Source organism: Lacerta agilis, chromosome 12, assembly GCF_009819535.1.
Source record: "Lacerta agilis isolate rLacAgi1 chromosome 12, rLacAgi1.pri, whole genome shotgun sequence".
NCBI classification, from domain to species: Eukaryota; Metazoa; Chordata; class Lepidosauria; order Squamata; family Lacertidae; genus Lacerta; species Lacerta agilis.
Window position 1 is genome coordinate 3,580,614 of NC_046323.1, and position 24,096 is coordinate 3,604,709.

The 24,096-nt window shown below is 41.2% G+C and overlaps 1 protein-coding gene across 3 annotated transcripts in view; it reads left to right on the top strand.

The window, feature by feature from the left end:
- Positions 1–24,096, top strand: part of GLI3 (GLI family zinc finger 3) — a 253,319-nt gene that overhangs the window by 183,780 nt on the left and 45,443 nt on the right. For 2 of the 3 annotated variants that reach the window (XM_033165579.1, XM_033165581.1), the window contains 4 exons: positions 5,088–5,289; positions 19,476–19,692; positions 20,502–20,618; positions 22,290–22,430. In XM_033165579.1, coding sequence (XP_033021470.1) covers positions 5,088–5,289; positions 19,476–19,692; positions 20,502–20,618; positions 22,290–22,430 — 677 coding nt within the window. The remainder of the gene's footprint in view (positions 1–5,087; positions 5,290–19,475; positions 19,693–20,501; positions 20,619–22,289; positions 22,431–24,096) is intronic. The other variant, XM_033165580.1, reaches the window with a different exon arrangement.

Below are 24,096 nucleotides of genomic sequence, written 5' to 3' on the forward strand. Positions count from 1 at the left end.
CTGTTGTCAGAGAGCCTAGTGGTAGGAACTGGGCCACGCAGGAAGTGCTTTGCTCCTTCTGCCTCTCCTTTCACTGAATGTAGACTTAGTTTGGGATGCTTCTTAAGGCGATACCATTTACAAGAAAAAGAAGAAGAAGAGGAGGAGGAGGAGTTTGGATTTGATATCCCGCTTTATCACTACCTGAAGGAGTCTCAAAGCGGCTCACATTCTCCTTTCCCTTCCTCCCCCACAACAAACACTCTGTGAGGTGAGTGGGGCTGAGAGACTTCAAAGAAGTGTGACTAGCCCAAGGTCACCCAGCAGCTGCAGGTGGAGGAGCGGAGATGCGAACCTGGTTCACCAGATTACAAGTCTGCTGCTCTTAACCACTACACCACACTGGCTCACTTGAGCTTCATTACAGCATCAACTCTTTATATAGTTATTAACGACTGTTTCCTGTATTAAAAACATACACAAATGCACAGCAGCATTATGCAAATTGCTTGTTTTTACACTGTAAATATTGAATTAAATTAAGCGTGAATCGTGAGGAGGTCATAGAGGCTCTCCTTCCCTATTTGATGAGAATTTGTTTAGTCAGGCAATAGGTTCTTTTATCTAAGCAGAGGATGAAGCTAGCCTTTTACTTTGTAAAAACTAATTAAAACTATCTTAACTTGCATGGGTGTACAGTAAATTAATTGTCATTAAATAGGAATCTGAATGTCCTACCATTCATCATGCCAAAGAAACTCCTTTCTTCCTTGTCAGAATTTTAGATGAGAAAAGGAAAAACAAAACAATTAGCAAGAAGCCAAGATTAAGATGCTAAAAACAACCACGAGAATGCCCATGTTTGCATTTCATAGCTAAGTTCTACAAACAGTGCTGTCTTACCAGTCAGATGCCTTCTGCTTCATTTTGTCAAGAAAAATTGCATTTGGTAGTTTTTCTAATTATATGTTTTCAGATTACTGTGAGCCAGCCTCTTGGATACTCCCTGCTGAAATTAGGATTGTGAGTGCCTGGTGGCAGGGACTTGTCTCTTTTTGATGCTGCAGATATCTAAATTAGTATTAGTAATCTTCTTTAAGAATGTTCCAGGTGCCCATACATAAATCTGTCTGTCCTGAGCTGCTGCATCATTGTGGACAGGAAAGATAACCGGAAGAAATCTCAGAGGGGCAGGAAAGTCCTCTTGGAACATCATTAAGGAGGGACAACATCACAGTGAACAATAAGTTCATTTTGCAGCACCATCAGCCAGGACACTGTAGTCAGCTACCCACTGCCACCTTAACTCTTTGCATGCTAAAAATTTGAGCTCTAGCTGCCAGGAAAAAGTTTCCTCTCCTACTTTAGCAGGAAAAGTGTGTAAAGATAAAGAAAAGTGAAGCAAAGGCAGATGATGACACAGACAGAAATTTTGGCAGGCATTAACCCACCCAACCATCAACTTACCCTTCTTAATAGCCTCTGAATAAGAGGAGGAGGAGGCATAAGTCTGAGGTCGGGGTCTGAAGCAGCAGCAAAGATGGATGCAGAGGCTGAGGGAAGGGAAGGTAGAGGGAAAATCAGATGGCAATGGAAGACAGTTGGTGTAGTGCCTGGTACTTGTCACCAGTAATAGTAACAAGTGGTACCTGCAACAAAAAGTTGCAGTGTTATATCTAGTGCTTCAGTCCAGAACCTCAGCATTTTATATCAATATAGTAAGGTGTGTAAGGGTGTATGTTGCTATATAATGCTGGGGGTGGGTGAGTTTTTTAACCTTGTGAGACACTTCCACTAAACATTTAAGTTCAGCATACTTTTGTATAATCAATTCCAATATAATCATCTTATGGTCCACCAACCATGAACACAAAGTATAATCTGTTAGGAGCTTGAGCAGGCCCATTTCCATTCTTCCTGCCCCACCTCATTTTCCATTCTGCCCCCTAAACTAATCTCATATCATAGCTGTTCTCAGTTGTATACTTAAAATTTACACAGTTTGCCTGGTTTATGATTCCTTTAGAACCTCTCTATCTTGTTCTCTCGGTTCAACAGCTACCACCATTCCCTAATTCCTTGGATCTCAATGTTGCTTGTTCGCCTAGGTCTGTTTTTTAAAAATAAAAAAAATTCAAATCTTTGAATTTATATAGTCTTGCATGCTTCTGCATGTGTAGTGTTTCCACTGAGCATGCTAGAACCGCTGCTGAATTTTTGGTTGGTCCCAGTTCATTTCCAGCCTTATAAGCCATGCTGTTAGGAAGAATAATGCTAGCAGCGGTGGCCTTCATGTGTAGGATGGAGCAGATCAATCTCTCTAACTTTTTATCAAGAGAATTGTTATTTTGTGTGAGGTTTGCCCCATATGCTTGGTGCAGCTCCTAACCCAGAAGTCAAAGGTCCCTTACAAATGTTTCCTAGTTCACATGGAACTCATCTAGTTATATTCACAATAGGAAGCATTTATTTTAGGATTAAGGTTGGTATGCTTAAATGAACTATGGCATTTTAAACACACACACACACCCTTCCGATTTCTGTATTAATACCATTCCAAAATGATACATACCTGATTGAAACAAAACGTAGCGTCACCCCTAAAAATGCTCAGAGCCCCGAACTTCTGGTGTTCATTGAAGTAGGAACCCAGTGTGGTCTAGTGGTTAGAGAGTGTCAGACTACGACCTGGGAGAGCAGGGTTCGAATCCCCACTCAACCATGAAGCTCACTGGGCAGCCTTGGATCAGTCACACACTCTCAGCCTAACGTTCCTCACAGGGTTATTGTGATGATAAAGGGGGGGGGGAGAACTGTGTGCCCCCCCTTGAGCCCCTTGAAGGAAGGGTGGGGTGTAAATGCATTAAATAAATCGGCATCAGGCGTGGTCATCCTCCTGCCACTGGGTGCTCGCTGGAGACTGTTGCGCTGGCTGGCACTGCATCGCAGTGTTGGCATCTTCCTCGTTTGTTGTCTAGTGAAAAAAAAAACTATTTAAATCCCACTTCTGCACTGCTTTGTGTCCTTAATTAAATGGCCTTTAGTTGTAAGCTTTAATAACTTTTTAAATCTAAGGCAAATAAAAAAACACTCCCATTCTCAAGTATCAAAGCACTGTATTGAATTGAAGTAGCAGGCAGGCACACAGTAACCGCCAGGCCTGTAAAATAGAGATGAAAAAGGTTAAATTATAAGGAGCCTGAGGAATAAAAAAATCTTTACATTCACTTTTAAATGCTGACTCGTCAACGCGGTATCCGGAGCAAGATTGGAACAACATGGAGGCATGCTGGTTATACAGATGTAGAAGAAGCAAGGAGGGAACCACAATCCAGATGCCAGATAACTGACACACTTGCTGGCAGTCTTATCTGCGGGGTTATGGCCAAAGAGAGTCCCAAAATGAAGCGCAGATGGGAACGTAACTAGAGATCAGATCATGGAGTGATAGAAGCAATAAAACAAGCATTCAAATACCAAGTTTTAAGACTCTGAGCAAATGCACAACGGGGAGTTCAGGAGACTCAGCACTTTGTTGGTGCCCTGTCATGTTTATGCAATCGCCACCCCACAGTCTTCTTGGTCCAGACATCATCAGAGGCAGCATACTGGGCCGGGGGTGGGGGGTACGTGTTCCTACCAATAGGACTAGTCTTGTTTTCTTGAGGTAAGGAGAGAACAGGTAGGTACTAGTAGAAATACTAGTGAAGAGTAGAAAAACTAGAACATTAAAGTAGGGATTTTGAATCCCTTGAATGAAAAGGATTACCAAGATGGTTGGTAGAATAGATATCCCACTTTGGGTGTGTCAGCCAAATGTAAATGCAGACCCACAAAGGTTAACCGTATTCTTCAATCTTCCCCACCGAACTGAACATAAAATCCCTTGGCTGGATCATAACCTGCATTTGTTAGTGGAAAGGGAATTCTACTGTAGTTGCTCTGAGAACTTCCAAGCTTCAATTCTAAAAAGCTACAAAATACTTTCGTACCCACTTTTCAAATGGTGGATAATAAAATATCAGAGGTGTTTTACAAATTGCGTAATGAAGCCTTACAGTTGATAAGCCCAGTCACGTGAATAAATAGTGAAAGAGCTGTTCACAACCAATGAAAGAGCTGGTGTGAAAATGGTGTTTTAAAGCAGGGTTACAAAATGCCAGATCTGGGGCGGTGAATGTAGCCCTCCAGGAGACTCCGTTAGACTCCCAGGACTTGCCATGGGTCATGCCTTCTCACCAGCCCTACTCTGCTCCCTCTCTGAGTGATTCTGCCGGACTGGAATGTGTCACTGAACTGAGATAAATGCAGGAGCCTAGATGGGGATGAAGGGGAGGCAGGCAAGGAATGGGTCTTCTGCCTTTTGTGTGGCTGGAATGAAGCAAAGACACCCATTGCTTTGCTTTCTGTGACTGTTTCCATCCCTGCTATGTGGTGCCTGGAAAACTGCCCATGCCCTTGGGCGGAAAAAGGTCCCCTGTCTGTCCATTTGGGCTTGACCATGGCTTTGGGAAAATCACTGTCCCAGTCTGTTGCTGTGAGCTCCCGGGAGCAAAGGTGAGATAGATATGTCCTAAATGCTTTCAAAAGGATATTATTTTATCCACTCTTATCTTGAATTCAACATTGTTCGAACAGAAATTATGAACAAACTGAAAATAGAATCTTGATCTCCATATGTGTGTTTTAGAAGTCCTTGTTGGCTTTTTCCATTAATGTGGTGGGGCTTTGGGTTCGCCGGTAGCTCAGATTTGAACCACTCCGTCTCCTTGCTTCTAGTGAATTAATGATGTGAATGTCTAAGCAGCCATCAGATTCATAAATCACCAGAAATGAGAAGGATAACACATAAAAGTCTTTTCCTTTTGTTTAGCAATTTATCATTTTGCTTGCACATTAATAAACAGAGCTCCCCTGAGGTAAGCAATGGAAAGATAAATTTTTCTTCCTAATTTTCTTAAATCGTAGCCAGTAGATCATAAGTGGAAAGAGTGGGCTTGTCAAAAGCATGTCGTGCTGCTGTGGCGACTCTTTACATCCATAGCCAGTAGTAATAAATAAAGAGGGTCAGGTACTTGGGTAGATAATTGTTTTTGTTTACATAACAGGCGCCAGGTTTCCAAGTCCCAGGCTGCCATCTAGACCGAGCCGAAAGCGAACACTGTCCTTATCGCCTCTGTCTGATCATAGCTTTGACCTTCAGACCATGATCCGGACATCTCCAAACTCCTTGGTCACAATTCTCAACAATTCCCGTAGCAGTTCTTCAGCAAGTGGTTCCTACGGCCATTTATCTGCAAGTGCAATAAGGTAAGGGCTCACAACATACAGGGATGGTTGACGTATATAAATCGTGCAAGAGTGAAACGCCTTATTTGGTGTTTCAGATACTTCTATTAACCACTGTTTATGGTGTCCCATCAAAAGGAAATTAAATTAAATTATAATTTCTAAATGAAGTTGCGGTTTTGAAAAGCTGGTTTCTGAGATGCGTTTAGTATAGCACAGCTTTCCAGAAAAACAAAAGACGCACAGCAAGCAAAGGTGTTTGGATAAAATGCTTTGTGCACAACTTTTGAAGAGCATTCTAGTTGTGAAACACATTTCTAGTTATGTTTGTTCAGATGCATGTGGCCCTCAGTTCAACAGCATGTACTGCTTACTAACTCTGCTTTGGAGGTAGTAGTTTTGGTGAAATAAAAGGATGTTGAGAGGCTGCTGGATTTGGAAGATTAGACTTGATCTGCAAAACCCACTAAAATCACCTGTTGCAGTGGCCTGGTTATCACATAGAGCTAAACCATGGTGTGTGTGTGTGTGTGTGTGTGATGGCTTTTTCATAAATTATGTATCCCTCTTGTTTTTAATTGTTCTATTGCACAATTTCATCACAAATTTTAAAAATGGGGTGGAAGAAATAAACTGCTCTTTCCAAAAAAAATAAATTGCTCTTTAGTTTCCTGGGAGGAAATTCCAAAAGGGCTGTTCTGAAATTCAGCCCCAAAATTATTTCAGTTTGGAATATTTGTCAGAAATATGGTACATATCTGGTTAAGATAGATTCAATAACCATCCATTGAATCTGGTTAAGATAGATTCAATAACCATCCATAGATAACCATCCATAGATTATGGTTAATCTAAATATGTCCTGTACTTGACCATATGCTTATTTAAGTTAAGTTACAACCTTTATGCATGATCCTCATGTTTTGATTCAGGTAGGTAGCCGTGTTGGTCTGACGCAGTTGAAATAAATAAAGAAATAGAATTGTCCAGTAGCACCTTAGAGACCAGCTAAGTTTGTTCTTGGTATGAGCTTTCCTGTGCATGCACACTTCTTCAGATACAGTGAAACAGAAGTCACCAGACCCTTATATATAGTGGGAGGGTGGGGTGGGGTTTTCTCAGAAAGGTAGTAGGAGATGGGTGATTGACTCAATGGGTATCGTAAACCTGTTGACTACTGCAATTAGTCCTACAGGAAAAAGCAAGGGATAGTATGCAGATGACCAAAAATAGCTATAGCATATGTAATGAGACAAGAATCCAACATCTCTATTCAGGCCAGGTCTCTCCATAGTTTTCAGTTTAGTAATCAGTTGTAATTCAGAAACTTCTCTTTCAAGTCTATTTCTGAAATTCTTTTGTAATAAGACAGCTGCTTTGAGATCCTGTATTGAATGTCCTGGGAGATTGAAGTGTTCTCCTACTGGCTTCTCCGTCTTGTGATTCCTGATGTCAGATTTATTGATTTGTTGGATGTATGGATGATTTGTGTGTCTTCATTCTTCCTATCTGAAAAGTGAAGGATTTCCACATGTTTGTGTCATGTGTGTCAGTGCAGGTGAAATTCACACACATCCCCTTTGCATATTGCACAGGCAGTGTGAGCTAAGATTTTGCACAAGTCACACATGTTTTTTGAGGTAGATCTAAAACCATTCTCAGGGTGAAGACACATGGAACCAACCTCACTGTGTTTAATTCTAATGTACTTCTCCTCTCTAAGATCAAGCTCTGAAATTAACCATCACTTTTTTCTTATATCTTGACCCATTTTGGGCTACCTGAGCAGAACTGTGACATTAATAAGGTCTTGTTAATTGCAGGCTGATTTTTGCAATATCTAGTTTCTTTCACTTTGCTTCTTGGCTCAGATTAAGCCAAACAAAGTTGGGAAGAGATTAAGCAGTTGGTGGCCAAGAGGTTGAGGCAAGTTTAAACAGCAGGAGGAAGAACTAGAACACTCACTCCTGAAAGGGTTGGATGCAGGGAAAGAAAAATCAACTTGGTTTGCCTTGCTTTCCTAATCCGCTGTTTATAAGAGGGGGATTGCTACAATTGACTTGTGATATTGAGAGTGACTCGATTTACATGAAGAAATTAGTTTACCTTTCTTGGATATTTTTATTCTAGAAAACCATGAAGCCTGAGGGACAGCTTCCTATTGCAAGAGCATAGGCCCAAATCCTTTGCTATGTTTCTCAGGCTTCACTGGAATCCCAGTGAAACCAATGAGGTGTTGCTCATGGATAACGGAGTTGTTCCTAAATGTGAAAAACTACAAAAATAAAATAAAATGACTATATTACCAGATGAATTCTTTCAGTAACTGTGGTTTTTTAAATGTCATTTGATCTATATGCACTTAATGTGTAGTTGGAATAAGATTCAAAATGATACCAAAAAATCAAATTGTCCCAACTTTAAAAAGGACTGTGGGAATTGGACAGAGAGAGAGGGAGTGAGAGAGACCCCCCATCATGTGTTAGTATACCGTGCATGTATGGGAAAGCTGATAGGAAATTGGGCCACTTTTAATAAAGTGCATCAATTTCTGACTTCTTGAGGTGTGGATGGCATAAGGACTTCTGTAACTATAAATGTTGCATTGATAATATCAGAGTTTTACCAAATAAACCTTTCTGCATCCGATTGCTACAGTGAGGCAGGAAGCCATACTGGCAAAATTCTCTTCTATGCAATCCTTAAAAGTACATCAGCCCTCTGAATCTGATTCGGCAACCATACCAAAGGGTGCAGATCCACATTTAATTGGGCAATGTAGTGGCATAATAAAATGCCGGTTTCATTTCCCAGAAGGTGGAAAAAGCAACAAGGGAACCGTCTATCTAGGAGCTAAAGCACTGTCACATGGAAGATGGAATAAGCTTATTTTTCCTGCTCTGGAGGGTAGGACCAAACATTGGCTTTCAGTTACAAGAAAGGAGATTCTGACTAAACATCAGGAAGGACAGTTGAATGGACTTCCTTGGAAGGTGGTGGACTCTCCTTCTTTGAAGGTTTTTAAGCAGATGTTGGATGACTCTGTCATAGATGCTTTAGTTGAGATTCCTGCGTTGCAGGGGGTTGGACTAGAGGACCTTTGGGGTCCCTTCCAACTCTACAGTTCTATGGAAATCTTATGGGAAATATTGAACAGCAACAAACCAATTTTATCTTTTCATTCCTATTCCAATAATAGAAGCTCAGATTTGCCACGTTAGGTTTGAGTGGGAAAGGGTGGGTCACACATTAGAGAAGGGTGGCTCATCACAGTATTACAATAGGATGGGCACATACATTTCTTAATTTATGCCTTTAATGAGTAATTTATAATCCTGAACAATATTTATATGCCATAGAGCTCCGAGTAATGGGCTCTCCCCCTAATTATTCCTATTTTTTTCCCTATTTTGGGTTGAAATGTTTCTGAGCCCAAAAGTATTCGGTTTCACTTGTACTAGCATTGAAAACAGTTATTTTCCATGTGCTCTTTGAGTTCTCCTTGTACATTTTCTTTCAAATCTTCCACACCAGATGGAGCTGTGCAGAAAAGCCCCCCCCCCCCCGACATTTAAGGCTTTAGAAAGTCTTGCATTCCCTCAGCTACCCAAGAAGCAACAGGTCTGCAACGCTTCTGAGACTTGAGAGGCAGGAGAGCTGTGTGATTTGTTTTGCTTTTCAGGAAAGGTTTCCACTCATTGAATATGCAAAATTTTTACACAAGCCCTACATATTTAGTAATACTTTGCCCTAGAAATAAGGAATGCAAAATATATAAACAGACAGAAGGACTGGATTAAGTTATTGTAGCCATTTAAAAATACAACGAGCATAAAAAAGAACCAGATGTCTCTCGGCATCAGATCACCCCCTTTATTCCAGTATAAGCCTTAAATAATGCCATATCGACCCATTGCTTTTGTTCATTTGAAGATTTGAGATTTCATAGATGCTCCAAACTCTGCTTCATGAGATGAATTCTGTGTATAGGTTGACCTGTGCATCGCACTTCACGTGTATGAATGCTCTCCGGGTTATTCGTATGGGGGATCATTCAAAAGTGTCACCCCTTGTCCGAAGTGTGACAGATCTCAAAAGAGCTGTGATATGTGACCCTTCTGACTGTGTGTCTCAACTCCAAGCAGCCAGTGATGATCACCAGCAGTGATGCTTGCTCAGCCTTATACAATATGATGCTATGTCTGCATAGTGGATGAGGTACCCAGAAAGAACATGCAATGTCCCCCACCAGAGATACTGCCCCTCGCCTAACACCCCAACAAAATTCCATTATAGCATTAAAAAATTGTAAAAACACTCTTTACATAAGAGCGTACCAATATACAAACAAATAAAAAGCAGCAATTAAATATATCAGCATGCAATAAACCATACTTTATTTGCAGATCAGACCAGGTGAGCAGTACAGTCATACCTTGGAAGTCGAACGGAATCCGTTCCAGAAGTCCGTTCAACTTCCAAAACGCTTGGAAACCAAAGTGCACCTTCTGCAGCCAATCGGAAGCTGCGGAAGCGCCGTTGGACGTTTGGCTTCCAAAAACAGTTTGCAAATTGGAACAGTCATTTCTGGGTTTGAGGCGTATGGGAGCCAAAACATTTGAGAACTATTCGATGTTCAAAAACCAAGATACGACTGTATTGTTAAACCAGAGCCAAATCCTACAATAAATCAAATTTAACCACCAAAACTTAATTATAAAAAGCCCAAGTAAACAGGCTTTACCTGTCTCCCAGTGAAAGTTGTCCGCCAGAACAACCGAAGTGGCTTCCGTTCTAAAACTAGTCTGAAAATCAGATTGAAATACTGTGTATTCTGGCGTATAAGACTACTTTTTAATCCAGGAAAATCTTCTCAAAAGTCGGGGGTCGTCTTATACGCCGGGTGGAGAATCTGTGGTTGAGTATATCTCAAACTCTATATTTTAACTGGAAAAGCTGGGGGTCGTCTTATACTCCCAGTCGTCTTATATGCCGGGAAATATGGTAGGTCTAAATAATCAATGTTATGTAGCAACTTGCTGAATAAGGGAAGGAAATCAACACAGAAATCTGGCATGGCTTCACCACCAACTCCTTCAGGGATGCAGGGAAAACTAATGAAAGTGCTTCTGTCATTTCAAAATTATAATCTCTAAAAACTTCTGCTTTAATGAGATTCTAGAGGTTATAATTTGGAAATGACAAAAATTCATCCATCTTCAGTACTGCACCAACAACCTGTGTTAACAATGGTTTATGTACAGTATAGCATTGCTCTTTTTCAGGAAGAGAAATACAGTTTGTTCTAAAAGATAAAATAAAACAGATAATGGGTAAGCACTGGTGGAAATTGTAAAGAAACCATTATTGCCTCTTATTCAGTAAGAAAACTAAAACTACAATGGAAGTGCAATGAAAGGGAAATTTAAATAAAGCAGAAAACATCAACTTCATCCAAGGGAAGTTAGCTAAAGAACACTTAAGACTTCAGGAGTAAAAATATTCTGAGTGTTAAACACAGTGCAGACATGATGAGTCAAGAGTACACAATTTTTGTTAATAGTTTAGTAGGAGACTGCCAGCATAAATATTGCATATATAATACAACAAAGCACTTTTCAGAGCTATATATTAAATATATTGATGCTATGCAGAATGCCTCTAAATAAATTTGTTGAAATGAAACAAACTGGTAGGCATTTGTCAAATGAAGCAGCTGAATAAAACATTGCATGTATCTAAAAACGCAAATAAATAAAATTTACCCAACTGGAACCTCTGCTTGACTGATGCTGCTGTGGCATTTGGAAAACTATTAGACCAGAATTCAGCAGGATGGGCAGATGAAATAAAACATTATGATACTGATCCCGGTTGAACGTTTTACTGAATGTGACTAGAGAACATATGCACCTTGTGCACCCATCAACTTGAATGGTGACTGGATGAGGACCATGATGCACCTGGGCATCAAATGAGCATTCATGTCAACTTCACAGCAGATTCCTTTCCCTTGCTAAGACAGCTCTACTGTCTGCAGTTCAGCAGTCGGCACACAAGAGGCACACAGTTGCTAGCGCTGGTTAGGGACCATTGGAGCTGCCCCTCACTCGGCTTTGGCTTGCAGGTGGTTTTATTTCTGAGGCTTCTTGAACTAGGGCAGTGGTTCTCTAAAGGGTGTGATGCGCCACACTGGTGTGCCAGGAGAGGATGGAAAGTGCGGCAGAAAGATTCAAGGACAAAGAAAGAAACATTTCACTGTAGTGTGTGTGTGTGTGTGTGTGTGTGCAGAATATGGATAGATATTCAAAAACACTGGCTATTCTTCAGCAATTCTCCACAACATATTGCTGTAAACAGGGATTTTCAGCTTTGACAAATGTGAAAGATCAGAAAAGAGAAAGGCTTCTTTATGTTGATGAAGAGATAAGAGCTCGTCTCCAATTAGATTTAATATAAATGAGATTACCCGGCAAAAGCTATCTCACACGTCTCATTGAGTTTGCATAGATACTTAAGGTACATTTCTAATTATATTTTGGGGCTGATTCCTGTACTTATGTAGCTGCATTGTTTTATACTTTCTGGATGTCCCAAGATCATAATATAAAATAGCTGTGTTCTGTGTTCTAAATCAAGCATTGCTAGGAGTTGTTACTTTTTGTTTTCCACTGTATTTCTTATCAATAAAAAATTTGGTGTTGCACGAGCAAATTTTTATACTGAAAGTATGGCCCAGAAAAAGAAGTTTGAGAACCACTGGACCAGGGCACCTAAGCTTTTGAGGAATGAAATTTTGTGCACAGTTATGTACCCACTGGCACTGGTTTAAAAAAGGTGCACAAGCAGTGGCGTCGGAAGGGCGGGACGGAGGGGGCGCTGTGCCCCCGGTTCCAGGGGAAGGGGGGTGACACTCCCCGGCCCCTCCCCTGCCGCCCGACACCCCATCCCGTGCTTCTTTACGGACAGGGCTGCCCAACCCGCCGCTCGCTCGCCGGCTCGCAGCAGCGCCGGCCGGATCCACTACACATGCCCGGAAATTCCAGGCATGCGCAGTGCATCCGACGCATCGTGGCATCACGACGCATGCGCCGTTATGCCCTGCCCCCAGGGGGGTGCCTCCGTCCCGTCGCCCTGGGCGGCGAAGAGGTTTCCTTCACCGCTGTGCACAATTACTTTCATTGGGCCCCTTGGAGGCCCAACACTCCCAACAAAAACCCATGCAACTAAGAGAGCAGAGAGGAAGTCAGAAGTAACAATAACACCCCTAAGCTCTCAGATCCATGTCATATAGTTCTCATGTACAACTGAAATTGAAAAGACTTCAAGCCATATGGCGGTGGCTCGCCACCTAAATTTAAAAATAAATGTTAATTTAAATAAATGGCAACTTAGCAAGGAGAATTTGGTGAGGGAAACCTGAACAATTTATCAAAGGATATAAAAATGCCATGGTAGTTTGCATGGCAGTTTCCATCCAAGAAAACTTTCCACCCAGCCTTACTATGCTGTAGAAATTGCAGTGAACGGCTGAGACATGAAAATCAGAGAGAGGTTCTTCATTTCCAACAGCCAGATTTTATGGATCTTTTTTGGTGCTCTCACAGTTTTCTTAAAACCGGGGCTTGTATATCTGTAATGGACTGTTTTGACAAATGTGCACAAAAGAGAATACTGTATATCTTAACAATTAACAACAGCTGTTTTGAGGTAAATTCCACAACTGTGACCGGCAACAATGTGACCTACTTAGGAGGACAGCCACAAAATAGCCACAATGTTTGGTTTTGATTATAAGGTCTGCTTTTCTTCTTCTTGAAGTCAGTTCCATAAAATATGATGCCCTCATGTAATCGAAATGTAATTTGCTGACCTGTTTTACCTCCAGTTTTAAAATTTTAGAGAATGGGGATTAGAGGCAAGGAAGGTTGCAGCCGTAGGAGCAGAGAGTTCACGGGAAATGAAAAAAGGAGTAAAATAAAAAGCCAGTCCATGCTGGCACATTCCTTCTGAAATCTGTTACAATATTGGAAATGGAATAAAAAACTGAGTTGTTGTTTTTTGTTAAAGCCTTCTAATCCTCGAACACAAACCCGTAAATGGTGTTCTCCCTTATTTTTTAAAACCCCTGGTCTGTTCCTCTTCTTGCAGAGTTTTAGAAACACACTGTAAAACCCGAGACAAACATAACAACAGATTAATAAGGGTGGGTGTGTTTGCCTTCCTGGTTTTGCTGTACTTAGAACTTCTCCACAATCCAACAGAATTAGGCCCATGGACAACAATAGGCACCTAACTCTTCTCTAGTTCATATTACCTGGAGTGTTCATGTTTGTGAAAGAGCAGCATAAATTATGAGACAGAGCCTCCATGAAAATTCCCAGTTCTGTGGAGCCCCATTCTTGCATGGGGGGGTCTGTTCCCACCCCCTCCCCAAAACCCAATTTTTTTAGGGAGAAAAAACTTGAGTGGAGAAGTTCTCTGGGCAATGGGGCATTTGATCTATTGTAGCAGACCACCCTGTGGCACAAGCATTTGTAGGCACTTGATTCCAAAAGAAAGAAGAGAGAAAACACAAATTTGCATATACAAGTGAAACTCGAAAAATTAGAATATTGTGGAAAGGTTCATTTCTTTCAGTAATTCAACTTAAAAGGTGAAACTAATATATCAGATAAACTCATGACATGCAAAGCAAGATATGTCAAACCTTTATTTGTTATAATTGTGATGATTATGGCGTACAGCTGATGAGAACCCCAAATTAACAATTTCAACTTGGGGGTTGACATATCTCACTTTGCATGTCATGAGTCTATCTCATATATTAAACTCCAGTAGCTAATGAAAACAATTGCTTACATAAATGGACTTTTCCACGATATTCTGATTTTTTGAGTTTCACCTGTACTCGGCCATTGTTGACTTTTTTTATTTGAAACCCCCACAATATGGTACATGAGGTGAGCCTGGCGTTTCAAATCCATTTGTGTTATAAGCATAAACTGCTCTAATTCTCAGATTTTCCACAAGAAACCCTGGGAATTGAAATGGGGTGTGTGTGAAATACTCTTTTTGCTAGCTAGTCAAGACTGGACATGTTTATTTACTATCAACCTTCTCTTGCTATACAGAGGGGAGTGGTCTTTACACCTGGACCAATGCTGTATGGGTACTGGCCATAGAAATCACTGTATCTGGACTAGTATGGTATATTATTTGGTGCTACCCCTATGGATAATGGCTTTGCAGTTCAGTTCTGCATTGCTGACCTGCAGGCCCTCTTTGCTCCTTAGCATCAAACAACACCGCCCTGCACAAACACGCTCTTACATGCATTAGTGTAGCCAATGAAATGCCTTCAGAGGTTACGGGTGCCCAGCTCTCATCAGCGCAGCCAGCATGGCCAACAGCCAGGGATGGAGGGAGTTGCACTCCAAAAACATGGGCTGCCTGGTCTATGTAGATATATTGTTTTTGTTGTTATTTTATTAAATTTATTACCTCCCCTTCACCAGTGGGTCCCAGGGCAAGCTACAACAATTTAAAATTCAGTATTAAATACCAGTTGGGGTTTAAACACAGAGGTTTGCTGCCATAAGGCTGCAGTGTTAGCTTGCTTAAGGAATAAGTCCCATTGATCTCGGTGGGATTTATTTCTGAGTAAGCAAGTTTAGGATCCCGCTGCATATTGTTGCGTTCCATTTTGCATCTGAGAAAAACTATGCCTGGCTCCCGTTATGACTTGTAGGAATATTGCAAGTTGAGTCACTTCTGCAAAAAGCAAAGAGAAAGCACAATAACAAAAATGGTTTGCTCAGTATTTTTTAAGAGTAGATTGAAACCTGCCTGTACTAAAATTTGGAAAAGCTGTAGGAAAAGGCAAACTGTTCAATAACAGCTATTTATTGCAATAACAAACTTTAGATAAAGAAAAAGAATGGATGGCATGGTGTTTTACAGTAGTTTTATTGATAATCTTGCAGCGTTATGTTCCTCTGTGTGAAGCAATTTCTTTAATCTTGGCTCATGGTCCACTCTTTCATATGTCTCTAGATCTTATTACAAGGGGGAGAGAAAATCAATTGGTTAAATGTGTTTTGAACACCATGCTTGTCATATCACTCATTTGTTTGCAAAGATGGAAAGCTCAGACCATCCAGAATGTCACCTAAAGAATTTCTATCAGTGCCGTTTGGTTGCAGAAACTGATGGATTAACCTCTTTCCCCTCTGAAATTAGTGATCAATGAGCCTCAATGTAGAAATATTCCGGTGGGAAAGCCCTGCTCCCCCTTCCAGTTAAACAACAATAAATGTCTATTAAAGCCCATTATGCATGCTAATACCTGTCATCACTTCATTACTCTACTGTATTTCCCAGAGTATGCTCTAGCCTAAACAGCCACGCTCTGGCAAAATGGCACTGGGAAACAGCTCTCTGGGTCTTGTAATGTAGAAATGAATAGATCGGATCAGAGCCTCTGAAAAATATAATGGAGCGTTGCAAGTTTTTTTTGCCAGTGGCTTACCATCAAAATTAAAACCCAATGGTCTTTTTTAATTTAATAAATTACTGTAATTTATTTGATTGCCTACAAAAATGTGCACACGTGTCATATTTGCAGGAATCAAAGTGCATTGTAATGTCAGTGGTGGGTTTAATTTAGAGTCTGCAATCATAATTATTGCTATGATTAAGCACATTAGCTGAAAACATTACTCTGAAATAGGTGAAAGAATCTGAATTCCTTCTAAAGAACAATTCTTGCTCCTGACTATGCACTTTTGTCTGATTGACTACAGCTCATAAAGAGGTGGAGAGGGGAGGTTCGATGCAAATAGGTTAATGTTATTGCTGTGAAGATCTCCCAGTTGTAATAGTTTGCCAATTTAAAAATACCAGGGAAATTTTTAGAAGCCTTTGAGGAACTTCCTTTTCATTCCACATTGTATCCTTTTAATAAAAGGAGGCAGAAATGTCCCCCAAACAGTAATTGTTCACTGTAAGAGTCAGAGGGAAATTGGTAATAATATTCAGTTATTGCAGCCCCTTAGTCCTTGCCTATGTTCCCTGTAAGCAACCATGAATGATTACAGCACGACTTAGCTAAGGTAGCCTCTATGGATGATTGATAGGACATTAATCAAAAGATGCATATCAGCTTCAGAATTTGTTCACAAGCTTTCTTCTAATAGCTGATTTCATGTTCACTGAGCTCTATGCCAGTTTGTTCAATTTATTCTTCAGTGTACAAGCCATTCATCACGGAACACAATGATTTCACACACACACACACACACACACACACACACACACTCCCTTTCAGAAACCTGAGATTGGAGTGGTACAGCTACTCTCTTTGGTTCATTAATATACTATACAAACTCATGCATGCCTATGTTCTATCATTTTAACCCTCTTGTACTTGTAAAATAACACTACTATGATTTTAGGGACGAATAGATCCAAATTAAGTCATTTAAAAAACAAACACATATATTACATTATATATATATATATTTAAATTTCACCCAAGGAGGTCAGGGGGCATGCACACCCACCCACACATAGTTTACATACCCACAACAACACGGTAGAGAGGATGAAAAGCATCTGTTGAAAACGCAAGGAGTAAAATAAAACAGTTGCACAGACAGAGTTGGTTCCCAGCATGTTGCGATGATTCTCTTTACCAAGGGAAATCTGATGCTTCCTACTTAAATCGTTTGGGACACCTTTTCTGCTTTGTTCCTGTCCTGTGAGATGGGTTAGGTAGGCAGTGGGAAATGGTGACTTTCGCAAAATCATCCAATGAGCCCCATGACTTAAGCAGGGATTTGAACCCAGTTATTCCCCATGCTAGTCACTGCAACACACAGTCTCTCAAGGGGATGTATTTCACAGTGATAACAATTTAATATGAAAATAGGAAAGTTGACCGTTGCTTTCTATAATACAGCAGTACAGCTACATACAGATGGTATCTGAAGTCTGTGATCACTTGCAATCTTAATTGCTGTGGAGCAGGAATGTGGAATCTGTGGCCCTCCATATATTGTTGGATATATTGTTGGATTCATCCCCTATCAGCATGGCCAATGGCCCTGAACGTGGGAGTTGCAGGGCAACAACATCTGAAAGGCAACAGATTATCCATGCCTGCTACCCTCCTTTGTAGGAGAATACATACTATATGAAGTAAACCAGATAAAGAAATAAAAAATTCCTTCCAGTAGCATCTTAGAGACCAACTAAGTTTGTTCTTGGTATGAGCTGTTGTGTGCATGCACACTTCTTCAGATACTTCAGATCTGAAGAAGTGTGCATGCACACGAAAGCTCATACCAAGAACAAACTTAGTTGGTGTCTAAGGTGCTACTGGAAGGATTTTTTAAATTTTTTATTTTGTTTTGACTATGGCAGACCAACACGGCTACCTACCTGTAACTGGAAGTAAACCAGGTTATTCTGCATATTTTTGATACCCCAGACATTTGGGCAAGATGGCACCAAGGTAGGATGTGCTTATCAGATGACATTGTTGGGGGAAGGAAAGAGGTCGTGCACACCAATATAAGATTTTATTTCCTCTCAGAGAGGAAAGTATTTTTTATTTAGGGAATATTAACTTGGTCTAGAATAACAGAGTGCCCATAACAGAAAGAGTTTCAAAGTGTTCAGGCTTTATTCTAGTTGAGGAAATCATGCATGCCCAGTATATGGAAGGACCATTATTGTATATGGGATGTATGAATAAATGAAATCATAAAGGTAAAGGTACCCCTGAAAATTAGGTCCAATCGCGGACGACTCTGGGGTTGCGGCGCTCATCTCGCGTTACTGGCCGAGGGAGCCGGCGTACAGCTTCCGGGTCATGTGGCCAGCATGACTAAGCCGCTTCTGGCAAACCAGAGCAGCGCACGGAAACGCCGTTTACCTTCCCGCTGGAACGGTACCTATTTATCTACTTGCACTTTGACGTGCTTTCGAACTGCTAGGTTGGCATGAATGAAATCATACCTTGCCTCAAACCATGGACATGAATCCAAAGATAGAGGCCTATTTCTTTTGGATTAATAGAATCAAACATTTGGTAGAGAAGCAGCAGGTGATCTAGCACTCCTTGTACGACCCACCTTCTCCTAACTTCTGCTGCAGGAATAAGATCCCTTTATTGGTATTTAAGTCCCTTTAATTCTAGTAAGACTCTGAGCTACGCATGCAGCTATTGTAGTGGTAAACTGACTTTCTGCATTGCTGACGGTCCTGCTTCTTTCTCCCAACCCTAAATGAGTAGCAGCCCATCAAGCACGAGAGGAGGAGAACTTGCTTGGCTGACTGCATCCTCAACCAAACACCCTACACTGAAATCTTACAAACGTTTACTGGAACTTGTCCCACTGCATTTAATGAGACTGACTTGGTGAAAATTGTGTTTAGGACTGTGACCTTAGTAGTAGAGGGAGAAATGTAACTGTATTCAGTTATCATGGCAGTCATTGTGGAGAGAGGAATGGCGTGAATGGAGGGACGTGAAGGAGCATCAGAGCAATTGGCAGTTGTCCAGTCAATAATTAGTTGCCAAAAATCAGTATTATCCATCAGTATCAAAGCTACATTGTTCTTGATAATGAATAACTTATTTGTGCTTAATATTTGACATATATAGTGTGTTTGTATATATGTTTGTATCTACCAAAAGAGTGTCATTCAGCAGCCAAACTATATTTAGTCATGAAACTAGGTAAACAAATGTCATATTTCAGGTAAAATGTCATGGTATGCATGAGCCTCTTTCTTGCATGCAAAGATCCTCTCCTCCACCCTTCTTGGTGCACTGCAGTTAAACCCAGGGAGTTTTTAATTAACTACATTGTTTCCTGTTTCATCCAAACTGGGAAGCTGTGGTTACCTGGGTGGAATCTACACGCATATAAAAAATGTTCTGAAAATGCTTTTTTGTGTGTGTGTCTTTAAAAATAAATTGAACTTTCCATAAGGCTCACCGCCGCCATCTGGTGTCACATTGTATATTGCACTTAAAGCACACTTAAAACGTTTTATTTGCAGCTGTATAGCTGAGTCCATGGTTTGGAACAACTAATGATCCTCAACCATGTTTTGAAGTTGCTAAAATGTCACGTGCCTTTGCTTTATTCTGTGGCTAATTTTACTTACTCCCCTTTCCATTCCTCGCAATGCAGCCCTGCTCTGAGTTTCGCATACCCTCCCACCCCAGTATCCCTCCAACAGATGCATCAACAAATCCTCAGTCGTCAGCAGAGCCTGGGCTCAGCCTTCGGACACAGCCCTCCACTCATCCATCCTGCGCCAACCTTTCCTACGCAGAGGCCTATTCCTGGCATTCCTAGCGTCTTGAATCCTGTCCAGATCAGTTCAGGTCCATCGGAATCCACACAGGTAAGGGAATATAGAAGAGAAGGTTTCGCACGCTGCTAATTTGTTTGGGTCTTTTTTGTAAGCCAACCACATTGTCATGTTAGCGATTAATCACCACAGCCGCTGAGCAGATTGGCTAACAAGTACCTTGGGGCAGCAGTATATGCAATCTTTTATTATAAATTACCCAGAGTGTATCATGGTTTCAGATTGATAGAGTGCTTTCCATCCCTTATAAATATTTCAGTTATCATTCCAAACTGTGTTTTGGATCTGACAGTTTTAGAATGTTCAAGCAAAGGGTGCAGGAAGCAGTAATAAGCTAAAGTAAAATGAGTACAATTCATATCCCACAGAAGTTAGTGGCAAAAAGGCCACCCCCCCCCCCAAAAAAAGATTGCTGATCCTGGTTTGTAACCAAAGCGGCCACATGTAAGACGTCTTGCTAACAGGGCAATTTAACTTGTGTATATGAAAACCTCACCTGACTCATCCCTATGTGCCTTGCGATTTGGGAAGTACACAAACCTAATGCACACCTCTCAGACACACACATGCCCAATGCCTGTGTGTGTGTGTGTGTGTGTGTACACACACACATACCCCTGAAAGTCATGTTATCATCTGATTAAATCATCTGTAGTTTATAAAATTTATGCTATAATAAATTGGTTGGTCTTTAAGGTGTTATAAGACTTGGTTGTTTTTTGCTGAAAGAGGCAAATATGGCTCCCCTTCTGGAAATTGTCCAAATAAAGCTGCTCAGAAAGGTCTGCTTGTATCTGTTTGAAATCATGTATTTGTATCTTTTGGGGCGTAAATATGTACAGCAGAGCAAACCCACGAGTGAGTCTGCAGTGAGCAGCACAGGTGACCCGATGCATAACAAGCGTTCAAAGATAAAACCAGATGACGACCTCCCCAGCCCAGGTGCAGGAAGCATGCAGGTAAAACAACAAGGGTCCACAAATACCCTTTTTCTCTTCGCTATTCATCATCCACAAATTATTGGCACATTTTGGCTCTGAGGCTATGTACATACCGTGTACCTACCCCTAATCCTGGGGTGTTAGGGGAGTAGTAGTATGGCCCCCCTCCCCGAAAACCATGCTTCTTCTGGTGTAGTTTGTCCACCTTTGGTCCCCACCCTGCACTCAGCTTTCACTTGTGACTCCTAGAAGCTGTCAACATGCAACAGCGACCACACCCCGGGAACAGCTAAACCTAGTGAGGGTCGTCGGTGGGTCTCAAACCTTGGTGAGTTAGGGACTTCCCCTGCATGCAAAAACAAGCTCTGGCGGATTGAGCAGACTAGACCAATAGTGGGTTCAGTGGTTTCAAATGGTTTCTGCATGTGCTGTAGAGGGAAGTGAGAGTCAGATGGGGCTCGCCCACCTAGGAAAACTCTTAATCCTAAACCTCCACTGCCTTGTGGGATATCTTTGGGAGAAGAAAAGACTAAAGAGTAAACATAAACCCGAAGTGGAGTCTCTAAGAAAGTTGAATGGTGCTTTGTGCACCTCTTTCTGGCAGTTCCTGAAGCCAAGCTGGTGTCAAATGTATCGCTCTGCTTTTCCTTTGGACCACATCAATGAGGTCGGGGGGGGGGGTCTTGCTGCCTGGGCAGCCCAGCACTTCTATACACACTGCCCAGGCTTGCGCCCTGGGGAGGTCACTTTGGTGCTGCTAATGCAGCAGTCTGACTTCACCCTGGAGGTGTGCTTCATTGTCTCTCAAGAATGATGTTTGCCAACAGCCCCTAAACTGCTTGGCTGTGCCTAGAATTTCACACATATAAAATGGTTTCTCTGTCTAAGAAGAGTTGAATGCTGAAGTTTTACACCCTGGTGCATAGCAGTCCATAATACTAGAATGATATAAAATGACTGCTCTGCTTTTGTATGGCTGCATGTGTGTGTGCAAATCCTGAATCACTACAATAAGTCTTCCTGTTTTCATTGTTAGAAAGGAAGGACCAAAAAAAATGTATAGGTAAGGAAACTCCAAAGTTTCTCAGTCATGGTAAAATGAACACCTGCTGTGGAAAGATTGCAGTTTCCAGGTAGTTCAAAGGCCATGACTCAGAGGATGTAATCCATTTTTCACCAGCCACGTGAACACCATGCTGCCTGGCCAACACCTGCATTTTGCTGATGGTTGTTGACCACTGTTCTTACGGCACCTGTGCCTGAGAGTACTGCCCTGTGTAAAATTGTGGCTTGATTTATAGTCCTCCCAACCAATCAGGCTTGGACTGGTTAACAGCATCTCCATATCCCAGTGGTTTCCCAAACAATTCTGTCTTTTGCCACCCTCATTTCACAAGTTGAAAACTTAAGGCTTTAACCAAAAGTCTTAGAAGCGAATGGAAAGTCCATAGGAGACAGCAGAGCCATATATCTTTGGATTTTCACAAAATAATTAGGGAGCACATGACACAGCTGTGCAGAAATTGTCCATTTCCCATTCTTTGCTTTACAAGATTGCACGTTGGGGTTTTGCTGAAAGGCAGTGAATGAGGTTTACTTCCCACACCCTTCTGGTACTTTTGAAGCTAGGGGATTTTGGCCCTCTTTTTTTATACCCTTTCCCTCTTCTCTTCACCCGCACTCCCCCAGGAGCCACCTGAAGGAATGACGTTAGTTAAAGAAGAAGGGGACAAAGATGAAAGCAAGCAGGAGCCAGAAGTGGTCTACGAGACAAACTGCCACTGGGAAGGCTGTTCGCGAGAGTTTGACACACAGGAGCAGCTAGTGCATGTAAGTTAATGGCGTTCAGGAGCTGGTTTTGAAAAGTATGTGACCTTTTCTGCAGGGGCAGGTTCTGTGACCCTTTGCTGAGTCAAGTTTCTTTGCAAACAGCATTGCCGACTGGAGAGGAGTTTGAGTTTCTGCGAATAAAGCAAAACTCTGAGCTATAGCGTTTGACCTGTTCAGTCAGCTAAAGCTTAGTGTAAAATTCAATAAAGTCTTCAATAGAGAGTGTAATGGCTCTGATCCTGTAAGCCACAAAATACTATTTTGAATCAGGGGCTTTGATAGTTATTGAGTAATAGTAAGCTGGACATGAGTTATTATTAACCTCTTGCCAAGTTTGATTCCCCTCCCTTTCAAATGGGACTGTAACAATAGAAAGGGGAGACTGAGAAAACCCCCCCCCCCCAACCGTAAAGGATTTGTGGTGCATTTTATGTATCAATTTTCTGTTGTGTGTGTAAGCTGAAGTGGATTACTTGGTAGAATAAGAGTACATTGTGTTATTGTAGTTCCCTTGGATGAAGGCAAAACCCCATAGCATTAGCGGCAGGAGAGTTAATACTAGCTACTTAAAAGTAAATATGTATTAATGAATCTTATGGTTTCTGCTTTCTTGACATACCTCCTATGATATCTGCATTAAAAGTGACTTCCAAAAGTATGTAAAAGATGACATTCACATTTGAAAGTTGACAACCCAGGTGTTTCTTTTAAAATATGTTCAAACATAATTTCCCCACTTTAGCCAACTGTCACTGTTCACTACTGTGTCTCTCGGTTTTTGAATGCTCACCAAGCAAGCCATGGAGTATAGGTGATTTCATAGGCATGTCAACATTTTACCAAAAGTCACTGTAACATGCAGTATATAATCTGAGTTTCCAGGTGAGAGTTACATAATAAGAACTAAATAAGTGATATTTATCTGGCCTCAGGTGTTATTCACTCATTCATCAAAAGCATTAGGTGAATTTTCAGTGTATCTGAAGAAGTGTGCATGCACATGAAGGCTCATACCAAGAACAAACTTAGTTGGTCTCTAAGGTGCTACTGGAAGGAATATTTTTTTAATATAACATAGAAGCCAAGTAACATAATACTTTTTATCTCAAAAAAATGACATTTGTTTACCTGGCTTTCTGGAATGTGTCAGTTTGTTCTATTTGAATCCTGTACTTTCTTCCAAAGAACTGAAAGCAGCACCTTAGATTCACAATGAACTCCAACCCTGCACCATGAGATTTATAGACAAGTAAGGTGTTTTTTAAGTGTGTGGCCGATTAAAGTCAATGTTATTACATCATGTTCGCTATAGCACAGGTATCGCCGACATTTTCAAACCCAGGATCCACTTTTAACTCAAACATGCATTTGGAGACCTACTTCTTAATGTTCTACTATATATCTGCATGGTGGTTGTGACCCACCTTGGATCAGGCCGCGACCCACAAGTCGCAGACCAGTGCTGTAGCATATCACATTTATTTATCTGATTGCTGCACTGCCCTTCCATACAGGAGCCCAGGGTAGGGAGGTATAATACCATTAGAACACCATTGCAAAATGTTCCACAAGAACAGTAAACAGTAAGCACACAAGCATTAAAATGATTACAATTTGGCCCCTGGGGCACCTAAATTCCTGAAGCCCCAAGTAAATAAATAGGTTT